Below are 18,083 nucleotides of genomic sequence, written 5' to 3'. Positions count from 1 at the left end.
GATCGTTACGTTCAAGTATTAGTCAGTGGGAATCAATTACACACGTTAAAGTCTGTTTGCAGCGATTCGATGTTACCCAGTTTCGCGATGTCGCTTTTTAATGAATATGACATAAAACAAACACTAATTAGCGTAAACTCGACCGCATTGTCTCAAAACCAGGGAGAAATAAAAGTCAAAGCATGTTATGCCCGAGACGCGATAGTTAGGCCAGCAATGATAGCTTTCGCACCAGGCCTATTATTGCAGATGCTATTGTGTAGGCCAGCGATGATATCGTGCACACCAGGCCGAAGCCGCCAATGCAGATGCGATTGCGCAGGAAAGCGATGATATAGTGTGAACTAGGCCTATTGCAGATGCGATTGCTCAAGCCTGCGGAACCAGGCTAGCTCGATACGCGATAAATCAGGCTAGCGACGATTGCCACGCGCACGGGAATGAATGACCTAATTTAGCGACCATCTCAGCGGGAGATCATCACAGACTTTTCTCCCTAATTGACAACACGTTTCTCGCAAATCAGCCGCGCGGAACACTGATAACGCAATTATTGAATTGCAACTGAGTATTAGAGTTAAAATGATCATTTCAAAATGACGGGGTTTCGCGTTTCAAATAGGGAATTTCGACCCCCGAAACCCCCTTGGCTATCATCCTGGCACACGCGCGTATCGAAATCGAAGACGTCGCTAACGAGGTCGCGTCGATTCGCCTGATTACCAATTACTGGTCACAAATCACTTAGGCGTTTGAGCATTTTGTACGAGGTGGCCGCCACCTCATAAATGTGGTCACGAGGTGGCTGCGCCACCTCGTAACCGCGTAAGTCGGCGCCTATGCTTGGCATACTACGCAACAAAGTCGGTGGCTTCATTTCAACTTTCGAGTATATTATGGGAATGTGTCGGCATCTTGAAGGATTCTGGATTTTGGGTAGCTGCGTTTGTTGCTGATGCGCCAACAGCAACCTGAACGGGAACTTCCGCAAAACAGAGTGCAAATCGCAATATGTTCCAAGAGCTGAATAACTTGAACTTAAGGTATCCTTACAAATGCAAAAATACATTCAAGCCGGGACCCTCCCCATTTGTTAAAAACCGTACACAACAACCTCTACATCAGCCGCACTGGTGGTACGAAACTTCTCAACAAGGATGGTAAATTTATTCCATGGCGGCATTTTACGGCTGTTCCCAAACTGTTTGAAACGACGGAATTGAGATGCTGCAAATTGACGGATGCACATTTTCGTATGCAAAGCTTTGCAAAGATGCGGGTGATTTTTGCTGCTCAGCTTCTGTCTAATAATGTTGCGCGTAGTATGAGAGCGATGGGAGGTAAGGATATGGAAGCTTCTGCATGGTGTGCTGGTATTTTCAACAAGTGGTTCGACCAAGTTGAGCTACAACGACGACTTGAAGCCATATTGCAGTACAGACGATTCAGGCTTGGACTGGCTGGGAAATGATTTCTTGCTTCAAATGCGAAGATGGAGAGATTCTTGTGCTGGAAGAACAGCAACTGAGAAAACCAAAAAATTCTTGAGTCTCGATAACCATTAATGCATTTATTAACCCCTGGACAGGTACGGTCAAATGGCCAAAATCATTATTCTGCACTACAGATATTAGTGAATTTGGTGGCACCACGATATCATATAAAATTCCGGAAAAAGGATGTTCCTCATCCTACCAAGAGCAAGCAAAGGTAGACAAACATCTAAACCAGGCAGATTTCATGTAAAGTAGATACGGCATCATTCGGGTCGTAATTGGCCACTTTTTAGCCAACGAAAGCGAGTGTACTGCTGCTTTTTTCAAGGACATCATTCAAATACTTTTCCCAAGTTGAAGATGACAAAAATTGATATCTAGCACTGTTATTGCTAAAAAATCGCGCATAAACTGTTTTTGTTTACCACATAGTTATTTCTGCATCGATCTATTTCTGTACAGTTGCATAGTAATGTTACTTTTCTCAAATGCATGCATCATCATTTCGTTTATATACATAAGGATTAGGGATTTGAGGATTAAATTCTGTGTTCGAAAACGTTGCATCTGTGAAGTGTATATATTTTGTTTCATCATTCCTCATTTCATTACATAACATGATGGGATCCTGAAAATTCAATTCTGTATTGTAAGGCATCGAGATTTTGTGGAATGATCATGGATAGGTGACTTTTTTTCAGAGGTGATTTATGTATGCAGCGTTGCTACTGAAGTAGTGGAAGTATTGCTACAATGATTTACTCAGGTTCAAATAGAAGTAGCGAAAATATAAATCTGTAAAGTACTTTTAAAAAGTTCCAAAAGTAGATTTGGTTGTTCGCTTGCAGTCAGTTGGAAATAGTCACTTTTGAAATTGCAGGGTGAAGCTTAGTGACTACCACAAAATGACCATTGACCAATGAATATATGAGTGCCTTTTTCATCAAAAACAGATATCCCTGGCAAAAACTAAGTTGTGATGTTTTTGTTTGATGAGTAGTATGAAAACACAACCACCCGAGGAAGTAGGCAAACCTACTCGAGTACTAAAAATAACTAGAATTACTTTTCTAAAAACAACCTCTGCTTGATATTCGTTTATATATGATGTTATTGATGTATCAATATGATGGAAAAGCGATACCTCAAGTTGGTATCGCAACAGTGGTTGAACGTCCGCGACTGTGTGAACGCCCGCGACTGTTGAACGTCCGCGACTGTTGGTCGTCAGAAGGCTACAGCACGGGGATTGCGTATAATCGCGAGTCGTCAATGTGTGAATTGGATTTGCGATACGTGCATGACGCGCGAAATTTAACTTGTGTACTGGGTGTACGTGAATCCGCGTTTATATGGCAGTGGTCCGCTAGCATGATCAGAAAAAATCCCAGACCCGAGAAAGAAATGCGCTTCGAAAACTATTCAACAGGTTATCGCTAATTGCTTCTGATAAATATACTCAATGAATCTTATATCATTGCTAGTTCGCCCAGGGATTTCTAGAAGTTCTAGAAATCCCTGAGTTCGTCAAAGAAGTATTGCTGTAGAAGCTTTTGTTTACAGCACAACTGCGTATGCGATGAAGCATGACCAGGAACACGCTGAAACGCGGAGCCCACGGTAGTAGTTTCCAATCATTGTATTTATATCATTGCATCGTACCGTCAGTTATCACTCGTTTTACATCTGCCAAGGAAAGTCACGTCGTTGACGTATTCTTATCGACACATATACATCACGTTGACCATCATCTAAATGTCACTACCACAAAAATATATATTCTAGGTGAAACGCATAATTGTTCTTCACTTCATGTACAGAAAGATATAAAAAGACGTGCTAAGGTCTAATCAACACGATAGCAAACTTTGAAGGGAGTGCTTATGGCAAACTGAAGTCGTGCTAGACATCTATCAATGAGTTCAATCCAAAAATGTCTTACAATTTATGAGGAGGTAAATTAACTCGGCGTCGAGTCGAGTCGACGTCGAGTGTAGGTGTACCAATGAATATTTTGACGTTTTCCCGCTCAACAAGAATTCGTATTAATGTATGTATGGTATTTCTCATTCACTTCCAAATCCCTGTAAAACCTCGGTCGTTACCAGGCATCGACATCACCGAATGTCGATCAGCTGCACCGACAAGTATTCCCAATATCGGCTGATCGTGAAACGTTGTATATAGCATTATATCGTGTCGCTATCTTGTTATTGACAGGTCAATTTCTTGGGATGCATGTTGGTCTAATTGGGAGTTAGCGGACGCTTTCGCTTGGCGATATAAATAGATGATTCCTAACAAGGCGAGAAACAACAGTACAGAAAGCACGATAATACATATAAACTGGGTTCGAAGCATCCTCTCCGCTTCAGTCACATATAATATGCCCCCGAGGTAGGCCACAATCCCAGGAGATTTATATCCCTCTTCGCAGTGTTTCGTATCATCGCCGATGCACAATGCGTACCTGAAGAAAAACATGGACTCGATTGTACATTGTACAGAATGGACACAGTACATAATCAATGTCTGCCGTTTAGAGTTCGCGGTAAAGCCTGTAGCCAGACTAAGGGTGGGATAGGGGCAGTTGCACTTGTCTATTCAAAGCGACAATCGGTCTATAACCCCGAACATTTCATTGTTCGTTTTACAGCTTTCAAATCTCACTGGGTTTAATAAAACTACCAGAGATCAAGATGTTGCATTACCATTGGATATGTGTCCATAGGGTTGCATTTAAAACAAAAATCAATTTAAAACAAATATGTTTAAAACAATGCTCTTGTTTGAAACATGTTTTTTATTGTTTTGTTTTTTTAGCTATGACGTCGCGAATATTTAATTGTGACGTCACAATGGATTGACATTTACAATTGAAACTATAGGGTAAATACGGCTCCTTCGGCGAAAAGGGCTTCCGATCACTATCATAAACAGACCAAAAATATCTTTAACCAGGACTACATCGTTATGCAGCATTTTTACGGTCGGCGGTCATCATCATCAGAACACCCATTCCGTACCAATGTTCTATAACTACGTGCAAAAACTGTTGAAGCGACGTCGATTTCGCGGGTTCCAGCCACCCCACATCGTATACGTCGACTATTTTGGGTGCAAATCGTCGGTTGGCTCATACTAAATATTTGTTCGGACGTATTTACATAATTATGGCATAATTAGACAACGCTTCCAAAAAAAAAAATTATTTTTTCAAAAAGGCATTTGTTTAAAACACTGTTTAAAACATGATTCAAATATAGTGTTTTAAAACACCGTTTGTTTTTAATGCAACCCTATGCGTCCATGATTGGTGATGATGTTGTCCCTTCCGAAGAATGGCTTTTATACAATACATAAGGTCACATGTGCCAATATATCATTGAAAAACGATTTACTCTCACATGTCGATTTCAGCTATATTCTATATTAGTGCTTAGTGATTTTGCTACGTGATTGACGAAAAGTTGTCATTTCTGACTTATTGTTCGACCACGTCTGTAAAATCCCGAGGCCCATCAGTGAAACAAGGGATTCTAGATTGGCTCAACGTGAGGTAGGTTTGCTTCGATATTTCGGCCTCAGCGTTAATATCTCGCCGGAGAAAGTTTTGACCTGTTTCATATTACTGAAAAGATGCTGCTGATTGTATTTCCGGTCAAGTTCGCATTTATTGAATAGGGGTAATGGGAAGTCTCACCATGGTGCAAGCATGCCGCTACATAAATACAGTCCATCCTCAAGATTACCGGACCACGACTGACCTATCGAACTCGCTTCCCATGACATGCCGCCCTATTTCTTGTCGCATTCTTCTTCTATACTATCTTCTTTACTTTCATTCAGTGTGCATGCCTCCTCTTTACATCGCTTAGGCCAAGGTGGGTGTCAGATGCCATAGACTACTCCTTGTCGCTTCGACATCTTCCTGTCTTTTCATTGTATCGCATTTTTGTGGTGTATTGGACTGATAAAATTGCTAATAAACCAATGATGATGATGACATGTCAGGGGCAGGGTTGTGGCGTCTAAGTTGGAGGAAGTTGCTGGCAAAATCGATGAAGAGTCAGGATTTAGAGCCGCGGTAAAACCTGCCAATTTAAGAGAGTGGGATTTTGTGCAAGAGTCGGAGTCGCATTTGCATCCATATGAGGATCGGGAATTGGAGCCGGTGTCACTTTCAAAACTATATGAATCGGCGTCAGGGTCGCGAATTGTAGTTTCGAGGAGGCGAGTACAGTGTCGGAATCGCAGTTACAAAATGCATGGAGTCGAGTGTAGGAGTCGCGATTCGAAATTTGGAATCTGTCCGACACCAAGCCCTGGTCGTATACACATAGCCAATAAAATATCAGATGTGGCCTTTGAGCGTAAGTGACTCAGCGTGTTAGTTCCCACCTTATGACATGTGCAATGTAGTGTTGTTCATGAACACCATGAAACAAATGCGACATGGGTCCGCTCGCCAAGATAGGAACGTCCTCGCCACCGTGAGTAGCGTACTCCAGAGGAACCGCGCTCTGTTGCTGGTACTCCGCCGCAGCTGAAATATTGGTCCGTTACGCAACCGATGTGACATATTGAGATCTTGTTATACCCGTGTCTGTAGAGTTCGGGTCAAGTCTAGGAGTTAGCTGCTTCACGTACGGTAGCCTCCTTCCGTTTCTATCGGGACTCTTCGAATATCCTTTGTATCCAGGCCCGTTTCCATATTGCAACGATGTCATCGACTTTTCATCATATGCCATACTGTGGCCGGACTCAGTGGTCGATACACCTTGGTGGAACGTAGAATCAGAACTATGCAGTTACTGTATTATGTGTATGGAGAGCGTAGTCAAAAAATTCTCAATTATGAGAATACAGCGAATTCTCTCACCTAATATGTTTTCACCTCGCTTGGACAAGCTTCCGAATGTCATCACGTTACCATGATCGCTTGTGACGATGATCATCGTGTCTTCCGGCGATGTAGCCCCCATGGCTGTCTCGATTGCGTCGTCGAAAGCCGCGAAATCATTCAACGCTTGGTGTGCAACGTTGTCATGATGACTGTCGTCTTTCGAAAAGGATAGTAATTACTGGTCACCAATATTTGGTCACAGGAACAAAGAGTAGAGCTGCGAAAATTCGCATTTATAACTGACTGTTCGATACCGATTTATTACGAATCATTGCGGCGTCACTTACATTGTTAGAACAGTTGAAATATTTACCTTTTATGCAATACCGCTGCGTACGTATTGTGCGGGATTTAGCCAGGTCCTTGACGGATATTGGCAGGAATTTTTTAAAATTTTTGTCGGAGCGGGATTGATACTTTTTTCTGATACGGTAGGATCGGAGCCGGATTCCATTTTGAAGAAATGGATTCGGGCTAGCTAGGATATTTGTCTATCTGCCTCGTGCTATACCAAAGAGTCGAAAATTGAAACATCACAATTGCTTACCGACTCTCCCGCCTTCAACGAGAAGAAGGTACCCTTTTTCGTTTTTCTGAAGCATAGCGAGAGCCTTCGATGTCATCTCTGCTATCGACGGCTCGCCAGCGACATCCTGTGTTCTATTCAATTCGTACCTCATGTCATCCGGCTCAAACAGGCCTGAAACAGATTATAGTTTACACGAATTATATCGATATGTCGGTTTTATTGGTTGTCGCAACCGTGACCAGGACGACCGGGGCTACGAACGTAATTTGTCGGAGGGACTGAAGTTCATAGCTTCGAAGTGATATAATGCCGGCCATCGTCGGAACACAGGAATGCTGACCAATGTTCATTCGCACCTATTAAGCGATCTGTGCTTTTTATGTCCATGCGGTCCAACGCCGTTTTATTCCATACGTAAATCGGATTGAGCCCTTTACTTCTTTCTCTATTCTCCCACATTTCAATCAAATTATTGCCATCCTGTCTTTCATTGAACTGTTCGTACTCCGTGTCCAACATCGTGTTCGGAAACATATACTTCCTACCCCCACCGAGAGCCACCTGTGAAAGAATTCATTATAAGTAGGGCAAGCTTTTGCAACTTTTTTTACAGCTTCCGGCAGCTTCATAAATACTTATAAGTTATGTAGTATGGTGTTTTAAGTTGATTGGAGGAATCTTATATTGCAACTTTTTACAACTTTTCTCCACTTTTTCATGCAACTTTTTGGAACTTTTCCGATTTTTAAGGCAACCACCTTTTTACTGAAAATATTTGGCACTATATGTAAATAGATCGCTTGATTTATTTCACTCTCGTTTAAATTTGAGGTCCTTTCTGATTTGACGTACATTCAGGCTAGACTGCCGAAAATTATAGTTTCACTGGGTCAATTTTTCCAGGCTATTGATTTTGAGAAGTCGCCAACACTGAGTTTTGCTACAGTGCCTTGCATACAGATCTATTCGAGTATCTCATACCCAATAATTTCAAAGAACTTGTCCATAAATGTAACTTTTTAGTGCAACTTTTGCGAAGAATAAATGCAACTTTCCTAGGATTTGCCTGAAACAAAAACTTGCCCTAATTGTGAGGCTAAATGAAAAAAATGCTTGGTTCTTCTTCTTCTATACGTGGTATGGATTACTGCGAGCGAGTCCGTTCAGTGAAATAGCAGGCCCCAGATTGTATTACATCTATAAGGGCCCGAATGTCCGATACCAGACACTAATTCACGAGCATCCTTTCAGCATTGTCATTTCATAATTCCTTTAACTTATGCTTTTTGTGCAGGCCTATGCAATGTCAGATTCCCGCTTGGCTTATCAATCTGACATGCGTATGCTGCTAGTAGGTCACGGACAAATACGAACATTTGAACAATTACGTATTGAACTGAACAATTGACCTGATTGCTGAATACCTCACTACCAGTTTATAATCGCTTATGTTAGTCAGTAGGGATGGTGTGAACGCGAGGTTCACGTTCGCGTTCTGTGTGTGAACCTCGGAAATTTAGAGGTTCGCGTTCACAACAGAACCTTGGTAGGTTCTGCACTGTGAACCTTTTTGGTAAATAGTAATTTGGACTTCACTATAAGATCTTTGTTTAAAATATATTGCATTTCAACTGCGGGTCACTCTATGCATGGTGCTGGCAGCATAAAAAATCAACACTAAACGAGCATGCACCTTGACAACATTAAAAGTTTTACTTGCTTTTTTGTTGCAAAAAATTTCTCGAAATATCCAGCTTTCCGTTTGTGAATATTTAGTGACTCTCTGCTGTGAGCTTGACCCGCAACCACACAACATCACGAGCGATATACGTAGTCAGCGAATGATGCTTATTTAACCAATCAATGACATTGATATCGTTTTCTGATGTGAAAAATCGAGCGGGCGTACTGGGTCAATCTTGACTTCATATCCTTACTGTATCATTAAAACCAATTCCGTGCGATTAAGGTGCTGGCTACTGCTATATAACTTGTTGTTTATGGTATCGGTAGCGAGTATAGAAACCCGTTTTACACTCTGCTCAATATCAATGTAGCAATACTCAGACTGCGAACATATTGTCCGGTCTGTCAAAGACCGTTAAGGCGTAAGCTTATATTCCCTGGTAAGTCCTCGTCGAAATTGTTGGCAAAGCGACGGAATGTATTGATTGTATGAGATTATTATATGCCTTCATAACCGCGGTTGATACATTTAGCGACGTTTAAAACGTCTTCGCTAGGTATCGTGTACATTAATATAGGCTATCACTTCATTGAAAGATAGGGTTGGAATTAGCAATATGACGTCGCGAGGTTCACGTTCGTGTTCACACAGAACCTTTCGAAAAGGTTCGCGTTCACACGAACCCGAACCTTTCAGAGGTTCACACCATCCCTATTAGTCAGTATTGTGAGATTGACATCGAAGGTACGTATGTCTGGTACCAATGTAATACTGGAGTCAGATCTGTACTATTCTTCCTTGGGGTTACTGGTGCGGATACACTGGATGAGTGAGAAATCGCATTTTCACTGAAAGTAATGTTACTTGGGGCCCAATAGTGTTTCTTCAACAACAGCAGAAATTCCCGTAGTACAGTGGCTCTCAACCTTTTTGCCTTTGCGGACCACTTTTGGACTGTCACGGATCCCCGCGGACCCCCACAAGTTTTCGTTCAAAATTAGCTCCAGTATCGTGGAACCGTCATCTGTTTTGTGCAAATATTAACTGTAGGCTACTGTGAAACAAGCCGCAAAATGACTTTTCGTGAAAATAGCATCATACTATAGAAATTGGGTATAGACTTATATTATTTCGAAGCGATTTTTGCAGCTGTATATTGTCTTGAGAATCCGCGTCTTCGATTTGATGTGAACGATCATGAGTGCCGAAAATAATTCCACAAAAATAGGCGCTGAGGAATGTAATATTACCGCGTGACGCTTCCAAAGACATCTTTTGCTGTGATCGCAACATATATGGCACCATAATTGATAAGCAGGGTTTTAAATGAACATATAACGTTCAGTCTAGTCATTTCTATCATGCATCTCATCTCGAAGTTGTTCCGGAATAGTCGTTATGTATATCATAGTAGAAAATGGATATCGTGGCGACGTTTCAATCCCTTCAATGGGATAGATTAGGAAAAAATTCAGGAATTTCCATTTCAAACGTCCCCAACGAGGCAACGAAACGTCTCTAAACAGCAAAATGTTTGTATCAATAGGTTATTGGCAATTTGGCAATTAAAATGAGTTTGAATTTTATGATATTTTATCTCCGACTACCATTAATGATGTGAGTCCTGAAGTTTTAGCAATTATGAAACGAAACCGTATCAGGCTTTCGCGAATTTGATTATATTACAAATTAGGTTATCAATCATTTTACAAAAAGGTTTCGCGGACCGCCGGTTGAGAACCACTGCCGTAATAGGCTCTCTACACCACACTTTACAATAGGCGTGAATGCGGAAGATTCGACATCGTAAAAGTGAATTTTTAATCTGTACAGTGTACTGTACAGTGTACGTACACCCGCTTCTCTTTTATTAGAAATAATGTTAAATTTTAAAATGAATGTATAGTAGCCTAATCATCAACCACATATCGCGGGACTTTCAGTATAGAGGAACGAGCAATGACCTAATGTTGATATAATGCGAACTCCGGTGTTATGTGTAGTTCATTTCTCGAGGGAAGATGAAGAGATTGATAACGCTCAGACGCGTCTTCCAATTAAAGGATTAATGCCGTGTCCTACAAGCAATATCCGAAACCGTATTTGATGTCACATGTTACCGTAATATTTACAGACGCTTCGTAGAATTGCATTGCAATGTCTTTACAGTTGAACCTCTGCGAGACTGTCATGCGTGCATCGCTGTACCATTTGTCCGACACAGAATGGGCGTAAGCAGCGGCGACCGTACTGTCAACGATTCGTTTTGTTGTGACTATCCCTGTTGATTTTCCTAAGGCAAAATGTAAAAGGAGAATAGGAAGAAAGATCTTAGTAGCGTACTATTTCAGAAACGACGCTAGCGTTAAGATGTATATCTCCGTTGTTTACATAAAAACGAACTAAACAAGTTGAAGGAGAATTTCGCTCTGTAAAAGGATCCGCAGTCCATCTAAATATTTCGATACACTTTCTATCACTGAAAACATTGCGGATAAGCCTAATCTGCATCCATGGATCGGAAAGTCCGATATAATTTGACATGTAAACATATTCTAGAATACATCGCTACATATATACTTACGCAACGATTGTTCAAGAATTAGTCACCATCAGTGAACCGCAAAATACGATTTACGATGAGATAAGCGTGGTGTAAGCTAGAAGTATGTGCCACTGTAATACAACGCTAACTTACCGGCACTCGACGCGTCAATTAAAACCGATTGCACGTCTCTGCCCTTCCCCGTCCTGCACAACTCATGATGTGCACGGCCGGTTAATGCCAATAACTTTGATTTTGTTTTTATCCCACACAGAATCGCTGTGGCCGTGTCAGCTTCGTCTGGAATTTGCCGGTCTACGGAATATGTCTGAAGATGAATTGGGATCAACGCATGTTGTTTCTAATGGCCTGCCAAGTTTTTCATTCCATATGAGATGCCGGTTTCGACACGTGTATAAGATTGAAGACCGATCGAAATAAATATATACAATTGAACCAGTTCCTTACGAGACTAAATTTGTGACCTGATGAAAGTGTCGACGCAAAATAGTAAACAGGGCGTACTTACTCTGCTGAGAGCGACGTGTGGAAGTTTATCCATGGCCAAGGGGATCTCTTCACCTCCGAGACCGTACTTTTGTGCCTTAAAGATGCGACCGGCAGTTTGAGTCGAAATTCCCATACCATCTCCTATATACATCGCAAATTCATTGGACATTTTGGCGAGATAGTGTAGTGGTATAATCCACAGCCGCAACACCAATGGGTTGCGGGTTCGAGTCCGACCGAGGTGGACTCCAAAAATCCTACCGAAGTGTTGGGGGTTTATCTAGGCTCCTCCTCGCCATCTCATCCGCGTAAGCCAGTGGTTTCCAACCTTTTCCCACCAACGTACCATTTCGAGGTTTTATGCAGTGGTCGCGTACCACCAACATAAGTTTCGCGCGCCGAAAGCGGTAAAAAATGTATCCACCGTGTTGAGCTGCCAAGGCAGCGTAACAGAAAATAAACTGCCCAGTGCCCATTTTAAGGGGCAGTATATGATTTCTGTGGTGGATCGATTTGGAATTCTTGGGGTCAAATATATTAAAACGTAATTTTGTTAGGTATGAATCCCACGACTAAATCTCTTCCCAGTATGCCAGTGGTTCTCAACCGGGGGTCCGTGGACCCCTAAGCCTCTGAATTTAAAAATATGGTAATTAACTTCTTTTATTTTTTAAATTATGGACATCATTAGGCTCGCCTCATTACTGCTACAACTTCATGACTGCATGACATCAACAGAACAACGGCGCAAAACCCATTTTGATTGCCCAAACTGGCTACTCGTACAACCGTATTTCCGTTTAGAGATGTTTTGTTGGGGTTTGTGAAAATTAGTTGGAGTAGTAAGATCAACCAGAGTGAATTGGCAATGTTTGCAAAAATCAATTTCCTCTTGTGATATACATAACCACCATTTCAGAATAACTTCAAGATGAGATGCTAGATGGAAATGACTATAGGCTGGAAAATCAATAAAAATATTTTTCTCAATTTTTGTGTCATCGGTGTCGTCGGAAGCGTTACCCGTTATTATTACATTCCTCACCAACTATCTTTGTGGAAATGGAATTTCGTCACTCGTTCATACCATATCGAAGGGGCGAATCTTCAAGACGCGACCACGTATTTCTGGAAATGAAGCTGTAGAATTCGCTTTGAAATAAAAAGTCTAACCAATTCCTACAAAAAATTACGATGTTATTTTCAAAAAAGTCATTTTGTTGCTGTTTATCAATAAACTACAGTTAATATTCGCACAAGACAGATGATGATAATGGAACTAAATTTTGAAATGAGATGTTCGTGTGTAGGGGGTCCGCGAGGGTTCGTGACGGTCCAAAAGGGGTCCGTGAAGACAAAAAGGTTGAGAGCCAGTGCCCCTACCCACGACGACGACCTTACTAGAACAGCGACGGATTCAAAATACTCAAAATCAACCCCTCCTGAACTAATAACTCCATTTGGTCAAAAAAAAAAGAATCTACTCGCGTACCACCTGGAAGACCTCCGCGTACCACTAGTGGTACGAGTACCACAGGTTGGGAAACACTGGCGTAAGCGGTGTCTTACAAAAAGCCTAGAAGTGGGTCGTGCTATAAGTCGGCAATTACGGAATAAAAATGAAGAATATCGGCCTGGTGTAAATGACCATGGTAGTCGACAAACACCATGAATACCCCAGAAACCAACCAACATTATACATTTTCATCGTGAAAGTTGAAATAGGAAGACGCTATGTATCGATATTTTTATGATCATATGAACGTGGTCACGATATTAGATAGATATACGAAATAGTAGTATGTTTACAAATGTCTGTACTATACAAAACGAACGGGTTCACCTCAGCATGACAGTTTAAATGCGACGCTGCAATAACATCCTTACGAGTCACCTAATTAACACATTCGATCAAATTGATGACACATATAACTACATAACAAAGAATTCAATTCGCAGTGTAGTTGTTCAAGAATAAAGGTACATTTTAGGAGAGCTGCATGCAATATGTACGTAAAGTTGTTGCAACGCCTATTTAGTAAATCGCTTTGCCCGAACGACCGTAACTATAGTTACTTTACGTACGTACCGATGAAAAGTATCACATTTTTTGCTATGTTCCTGTTAAGAATTTCTCCGCGCAGAGCGTGGTGTAACTCCTGCGACGCAATTTCGTTCCAGTATTTTTTCGATGCTTCCGCAGCTGCATGACAAAATGTAGTGGATATAGGTTTGGCCAGATGCACCTGATTAGTCTACAATTCATCGTATATATAGAAGGAGATTTTAGATCTTATTGGAGTTGGCAATCCAGCTTTATCATACTATACACTAATCCCACCTGATGATATTATAATATCAATGCGATAAAGTATAGATGAAATACGTGGAGTTAGTCAAATCCGAGATTACTCTCCGCTCCTATGATCAGTTGTTGGTGTTGGACCACAAAAAGCTCCAATGTATGTTCTGTGTGGATGTTTAAAATATAAACCTATTCTACCACACCCCTGGACTGTGGTTTAAGTGAGTTATTAATAGGTATACTTAGAAATATCAGAGTACAATCATTAAGTATCCCCCCAAAAAAAACTCTAAATAATTTTCTATAGTCTGCGGCATTGAAATACCTACTCGAGTCTCTTTTTCCGTTGACAGCATTCACGAACACGATAACATTCCACCATCGAATAATCATAGCAAATTCTTACTTTTCTTGAAACACAATATCATGTTATAGGACGGAATGCTCGTCCTTTCAGAACTAATTCGGATAACAAACTGTGGCTAAAACGTTCAATTTAAATATATTGTTCAATTGTTCATAGATATATAATAGGTTACGATTTGTTATCTGAATACTTTGATAAAAATCAGTTCTCCTCGCAAATCGTTGTCTCCTGGAGACATGCCATCCTTCTAATAGGCATGACGTTGTTATTTAACTTCACTCCTGCTTCCAATTTCCTGTCTGTTAGACGAAACAATATTGATTACATACCACTCTCTCCTGATTACCAATGACAATTATTCAACTCCAAGATTATGGCCGCGATCATCAGTATTAGTTTTATCTCTAATGCATATAAACTTATCATTATCTGGCATAGATTCCTCAAAGTAATTTGGATCCTGATCATCAGTTAACATATCATTAGGAAGATAATACGGCCTTGCAACTATTTACACCATTCAAGCACGCGCGCCGACCACGGATGGCCTCAGCCCTATTCAACACCTGAAACGGTTATACCACCAAGATCTCGTGTAGTACAACTCCTCATTAGTAGATATAAGATATGCTGTGCGGAGGTAGCCTAGAAACAGTTCACTCCAAATTCGATGCGAATAAAGACGTGGAACATATAGGCTAATGTACCGGATAACTTGGGAACTTCACCCTTTTCAAAGCGGCGTATCTCTGCGTATAATTCTCTGCCGGTGTGTAATCTTAATTTAACACTTTGTATTAAGTTTCCTCTCCCGCCTAAAATAAATCCGCTTTGTCACTACAGTAATATCAGCAAACAAACGTTCTTGCCAATTACCTGCAAGGTTGAACGTTATACGTATGCCCGGAAGGTGTTGAGTGTTTCCATTTTCGCTTAAGGTCTTCTACTGTTAAAAGCCTTCTCATACCGAACGGAACAAGTGACTTGGAAACAGTGTGAGGCTTGGGATTGGACTGGAAAACCACCTAAGCTTTACTGTGACCGCGATCATTCCAAGTATAATTAATTGCGCACCACAATAGTGCACCGCATGCCTACAGCAAAAAAGCGTGGCGTACAGAGCCTAGTGATACAACACTCGCGGATCTGAAAACTTGGACTGTCGTCAGTAACAATGCAATCATGGAATTGCAGGAAGTCTGCACTATAAAGGTAATGTGCGTTCGGTGATTAATATTTTATTTTGTTGCCGAACAAGCGCGTCACATGCGATGGTCTTCGAAGAAGTCTGATTGCGTGATCGTCATGGAATCTATAAACAATAAGCGTCTTCGGCTCTGGATCGATCATCTTTTCATTTTCAAGTATAACGTAAGGTCAATACGGGCTATGTAGAAGTGCATTGTGCACTGCGTCGTCTCTGTACATATATCAGTCATCGACATTGCTCCCGACATTTCACACCATTATACGTTGCATAAAATTTGTCGGACAAGGTAAGGAATCTGTTCCCCAATCTTCCGGCCTATATATCTTTTGACAACCGCAAACTTGAATTCAGTTCCTGAAAATCGATGTGTAGTTACGTAAGCGATCACTAGAGTCTGGAATGGATGTGATGACGTACACAAAGCTGTTGCCATTCAAGCACCTCCTGCAATCCATGTGATCACAAATGGATCAGTGATTCTTAACTGGAGTTCAAATGAACCCTGAGGTTTGCTGAGCCAGTCGAAGGGGTTCGAATAAGTCATAAAATTTACCTAATTCATACAGAAGAAGTCAGACTGATTTGCAGTGAATATTCACTATCATCTTTTTTCGCATGAAAATCATGTTTTAGTGGTTGTGCTCTTTCACCACTTTTGTTGATACTAGTTTTCTATAGTAACGTGTTAGCTGTCCAATGTGTTAGATTCGATTTTATGACTCGGCGGAAATTTGGTGTTCGACTAAGGCCTACAGACTAACCACTAGCGTAATGGTCCGTGACATTAGTAATGCTTAGGAACCAATGATCTGAATCAGGGGTCTCAAACACGCGGCCCGCGAGAACATTTTGTGCGGCCCGCGATGGCATTTTGGATTTTCAAGTAATCGACAATATATTCCACTGCAACATAGCTTTTTTTTAATTGAGAACTTGAAATTCACTCTAAAACTAATGCAAAAACCTTAAATCTCATCAAACCTCACTATCACGTCACTTTCAAAAGCTAACCATGCCGTGGAAGATCAGCTATTATGTAACATTTCTAATTCATGGTGATAAAACACGACCTGGTGATGATTCATGACTGAAAATTGGGATTTGGACTTGTGCGCGAACGTTCGTAAAATTACTCGAATTTGGACTGACTGGGTGATAAAATAAAAATGAATCGAGTTGAGTCGGGTCATACGGTAAAATCCGAGAAATAATTATGACTTGGAACGCCGTGACTTGGTACGACCACGGTCGCAACAAACCATCAAACTGCCGTGGAGAATAGTAATATATCAAAAGGTCGAAGCTTGCGTTGCGTAGCGTATATAGCTATCTAATCACGTCAGAATGGAAACCATTGTCATTTTGTTGTCATCAATGGATTCTTCGGCGATTGGACATCTCTATTCCAGGGGTTCTTAAGCAGGCGTCCGCGGACTTCTTCGGGGTACGACGCCCCACACCAGGGGGTACGAGATGCATTGTGGAATTAGGCGTATATGCTACCTAGAGCTTAAAATTATTTTGCAAACCAACAAAAAAGTGGAATATTTTCTGGGCCAATTGATGTAAAGGAAAAATATTATCCGCGCTACGCGCGATTTACTGTGGATAGGCATTTTAATTGTAATGTAGGTACCTTCGGAAATTGTGTTGAAGATGGAAAGTGACGTGATCAATAGCCGGCTTATCAGGACTATACCATAAACCCGGATTAGGCTACACTGTGCAAATGCTCTGATACCAGGTAAATCTTTAGTAAACTCTAAAATATTCTACCTATAATTGCGGCACGTCAAATGTCCGCTAGCTGCAATATTACGACGAAACAGGTTTTACGATGTCATGGTGCGTTTTCTCTCTCGTATGGTGTCTATGACTCATTATTTCGACAAATTATGCCCAGCAAAAAAAAATATTATTCAAATACTTGAAAATGATAATTACCGTGCCATGCATGAATAGTACAATAGTAAATTATATTTTCACGTTGTTTGTGGAATTCCAATCTGCAAGGACCCGTCAAATAAGGCCTACGATTATACATTGAATACCCCTATTTTTGATGCTGCTGTCCGCGGCGTCATCAAAAACTAGAAAATTGGCCCGCGAGCACATTTGAGCTTGATACCCCTGATCTATATCATGGAAATATACCACGTCAATTTTATGTGAATTTATAATTTATTATAATTAAACCGCGTACGCGGCGGTATTCGAAAAAGCCCAGATAGTTCAAGTGAAGCCGAGCTCCTAAAATCGGTAGCAGAAGACAGTGACTAGGACGCATGGACGCGACAGAGAAAGAAAGATGGTGAATGGATGCGTGAGTGGAAGTCATCCGTACAGCGCACCAAAAAGAAAAACGAGACCTATTACGAACATTACAACATTCTGTACCAAGGACTCAAGGAGTAAATGACCTGGTTTGGTGATAAGCGCAAAAATTGTTCAATAAAAAACATAAAGGACTAGGATTTTGAAAGCGTGATCACTGCATTTACATTTTAACCAGGAGTAATTGAATTTTT

General features: G+C 41.0%; 2 protein-coding genes and 1 long non-coding RNA gene across 4 annotated transcripts in view; all 3 read right to left on the bottom strand.

The window, feature by feature from the left end:
* LOC145438943 (uncharacterized) overlaps nt 1–11,306 on the bottom strand; it is a 118,730-nt gene extending 107,424 nt beyond the window's left edge. Inside the window, exon 1 of the long non-coding RNA XR_013915058.1 lies at nt 11,296–11,306. This is a non-coding gene — a long non-coding RNA (uncharacterized LOC145438943). The remainder of the gene's footprint in view (nt 1–11,295) is intronic.
* Nucleotides 1–18,083, bottom strand: part of LOC145438922 (uncharacterized) — a 254,138-nt gene that overhangs the window by 204,098 nt on the left and 31,957 nt on the right. The gene's annotated exons all lie outside the window — the stretch shown is intronic.
* LOC145438928 (alkaline phosphatase, tissue-nonspecific isozyme-like) lies at nt 3,121–15,266 on the bottom strand. Of its 2 annotated transcripts, none has more exons than XM_080316322.1 (11): nt 14,308–15,266; nt 13,763–13,876; nt 11,693–11,814; nt 11,317–11,491; nt 10,739–10,911; nt 7,288–7,492; nt 6,950–7,102; nt 6,379–6,558; nt 6,097–6,276; nt 5,898–6,042; nt 3,121–3,966 (listed from the first exon to the last, which is right to left on the bottom strand). In XM_080316322.1, exons 1-11 carry the CDS (start codon nt 14,369–14,371, stop codon nt 3,699–3,701), a joined length of 1,779 nt encoding a protein of 592 aa, XP_080172448.1. In that variant the 5' UTR covers nt 14,372–15,266; the 3' UTR covers nt 3,121–3,698. The 2 variants fall into 2 exon arrangements, with proteins under 2 accessions (XP_080172448.1, XP_080172449.1); XM_080316323.1 differs by lacking the exon at nt 14,308–15,266 and adding an exon at nt 14,015–14,241.

This window comes from Botryllus schlosseri, chromosome 5 (assembly GCF_051294905.1).
Source record: "Botryllus schlosseri isolate E-star chromosome 5, Bs_hap1, whole genome shotgun sequence".
NCBI classification, from domain to species: Eukaryota; Metazoa; Chordata; class Ascidiacea; order Stolidobranchia; family Styelidae; genus Botryllus; species Botryllus schlosseri.
The sequence above is the reverse complement of the archived record's forward strand: the minus strand, read 5'-3'. Positions and strand labels throughout refer to the sequence as shown.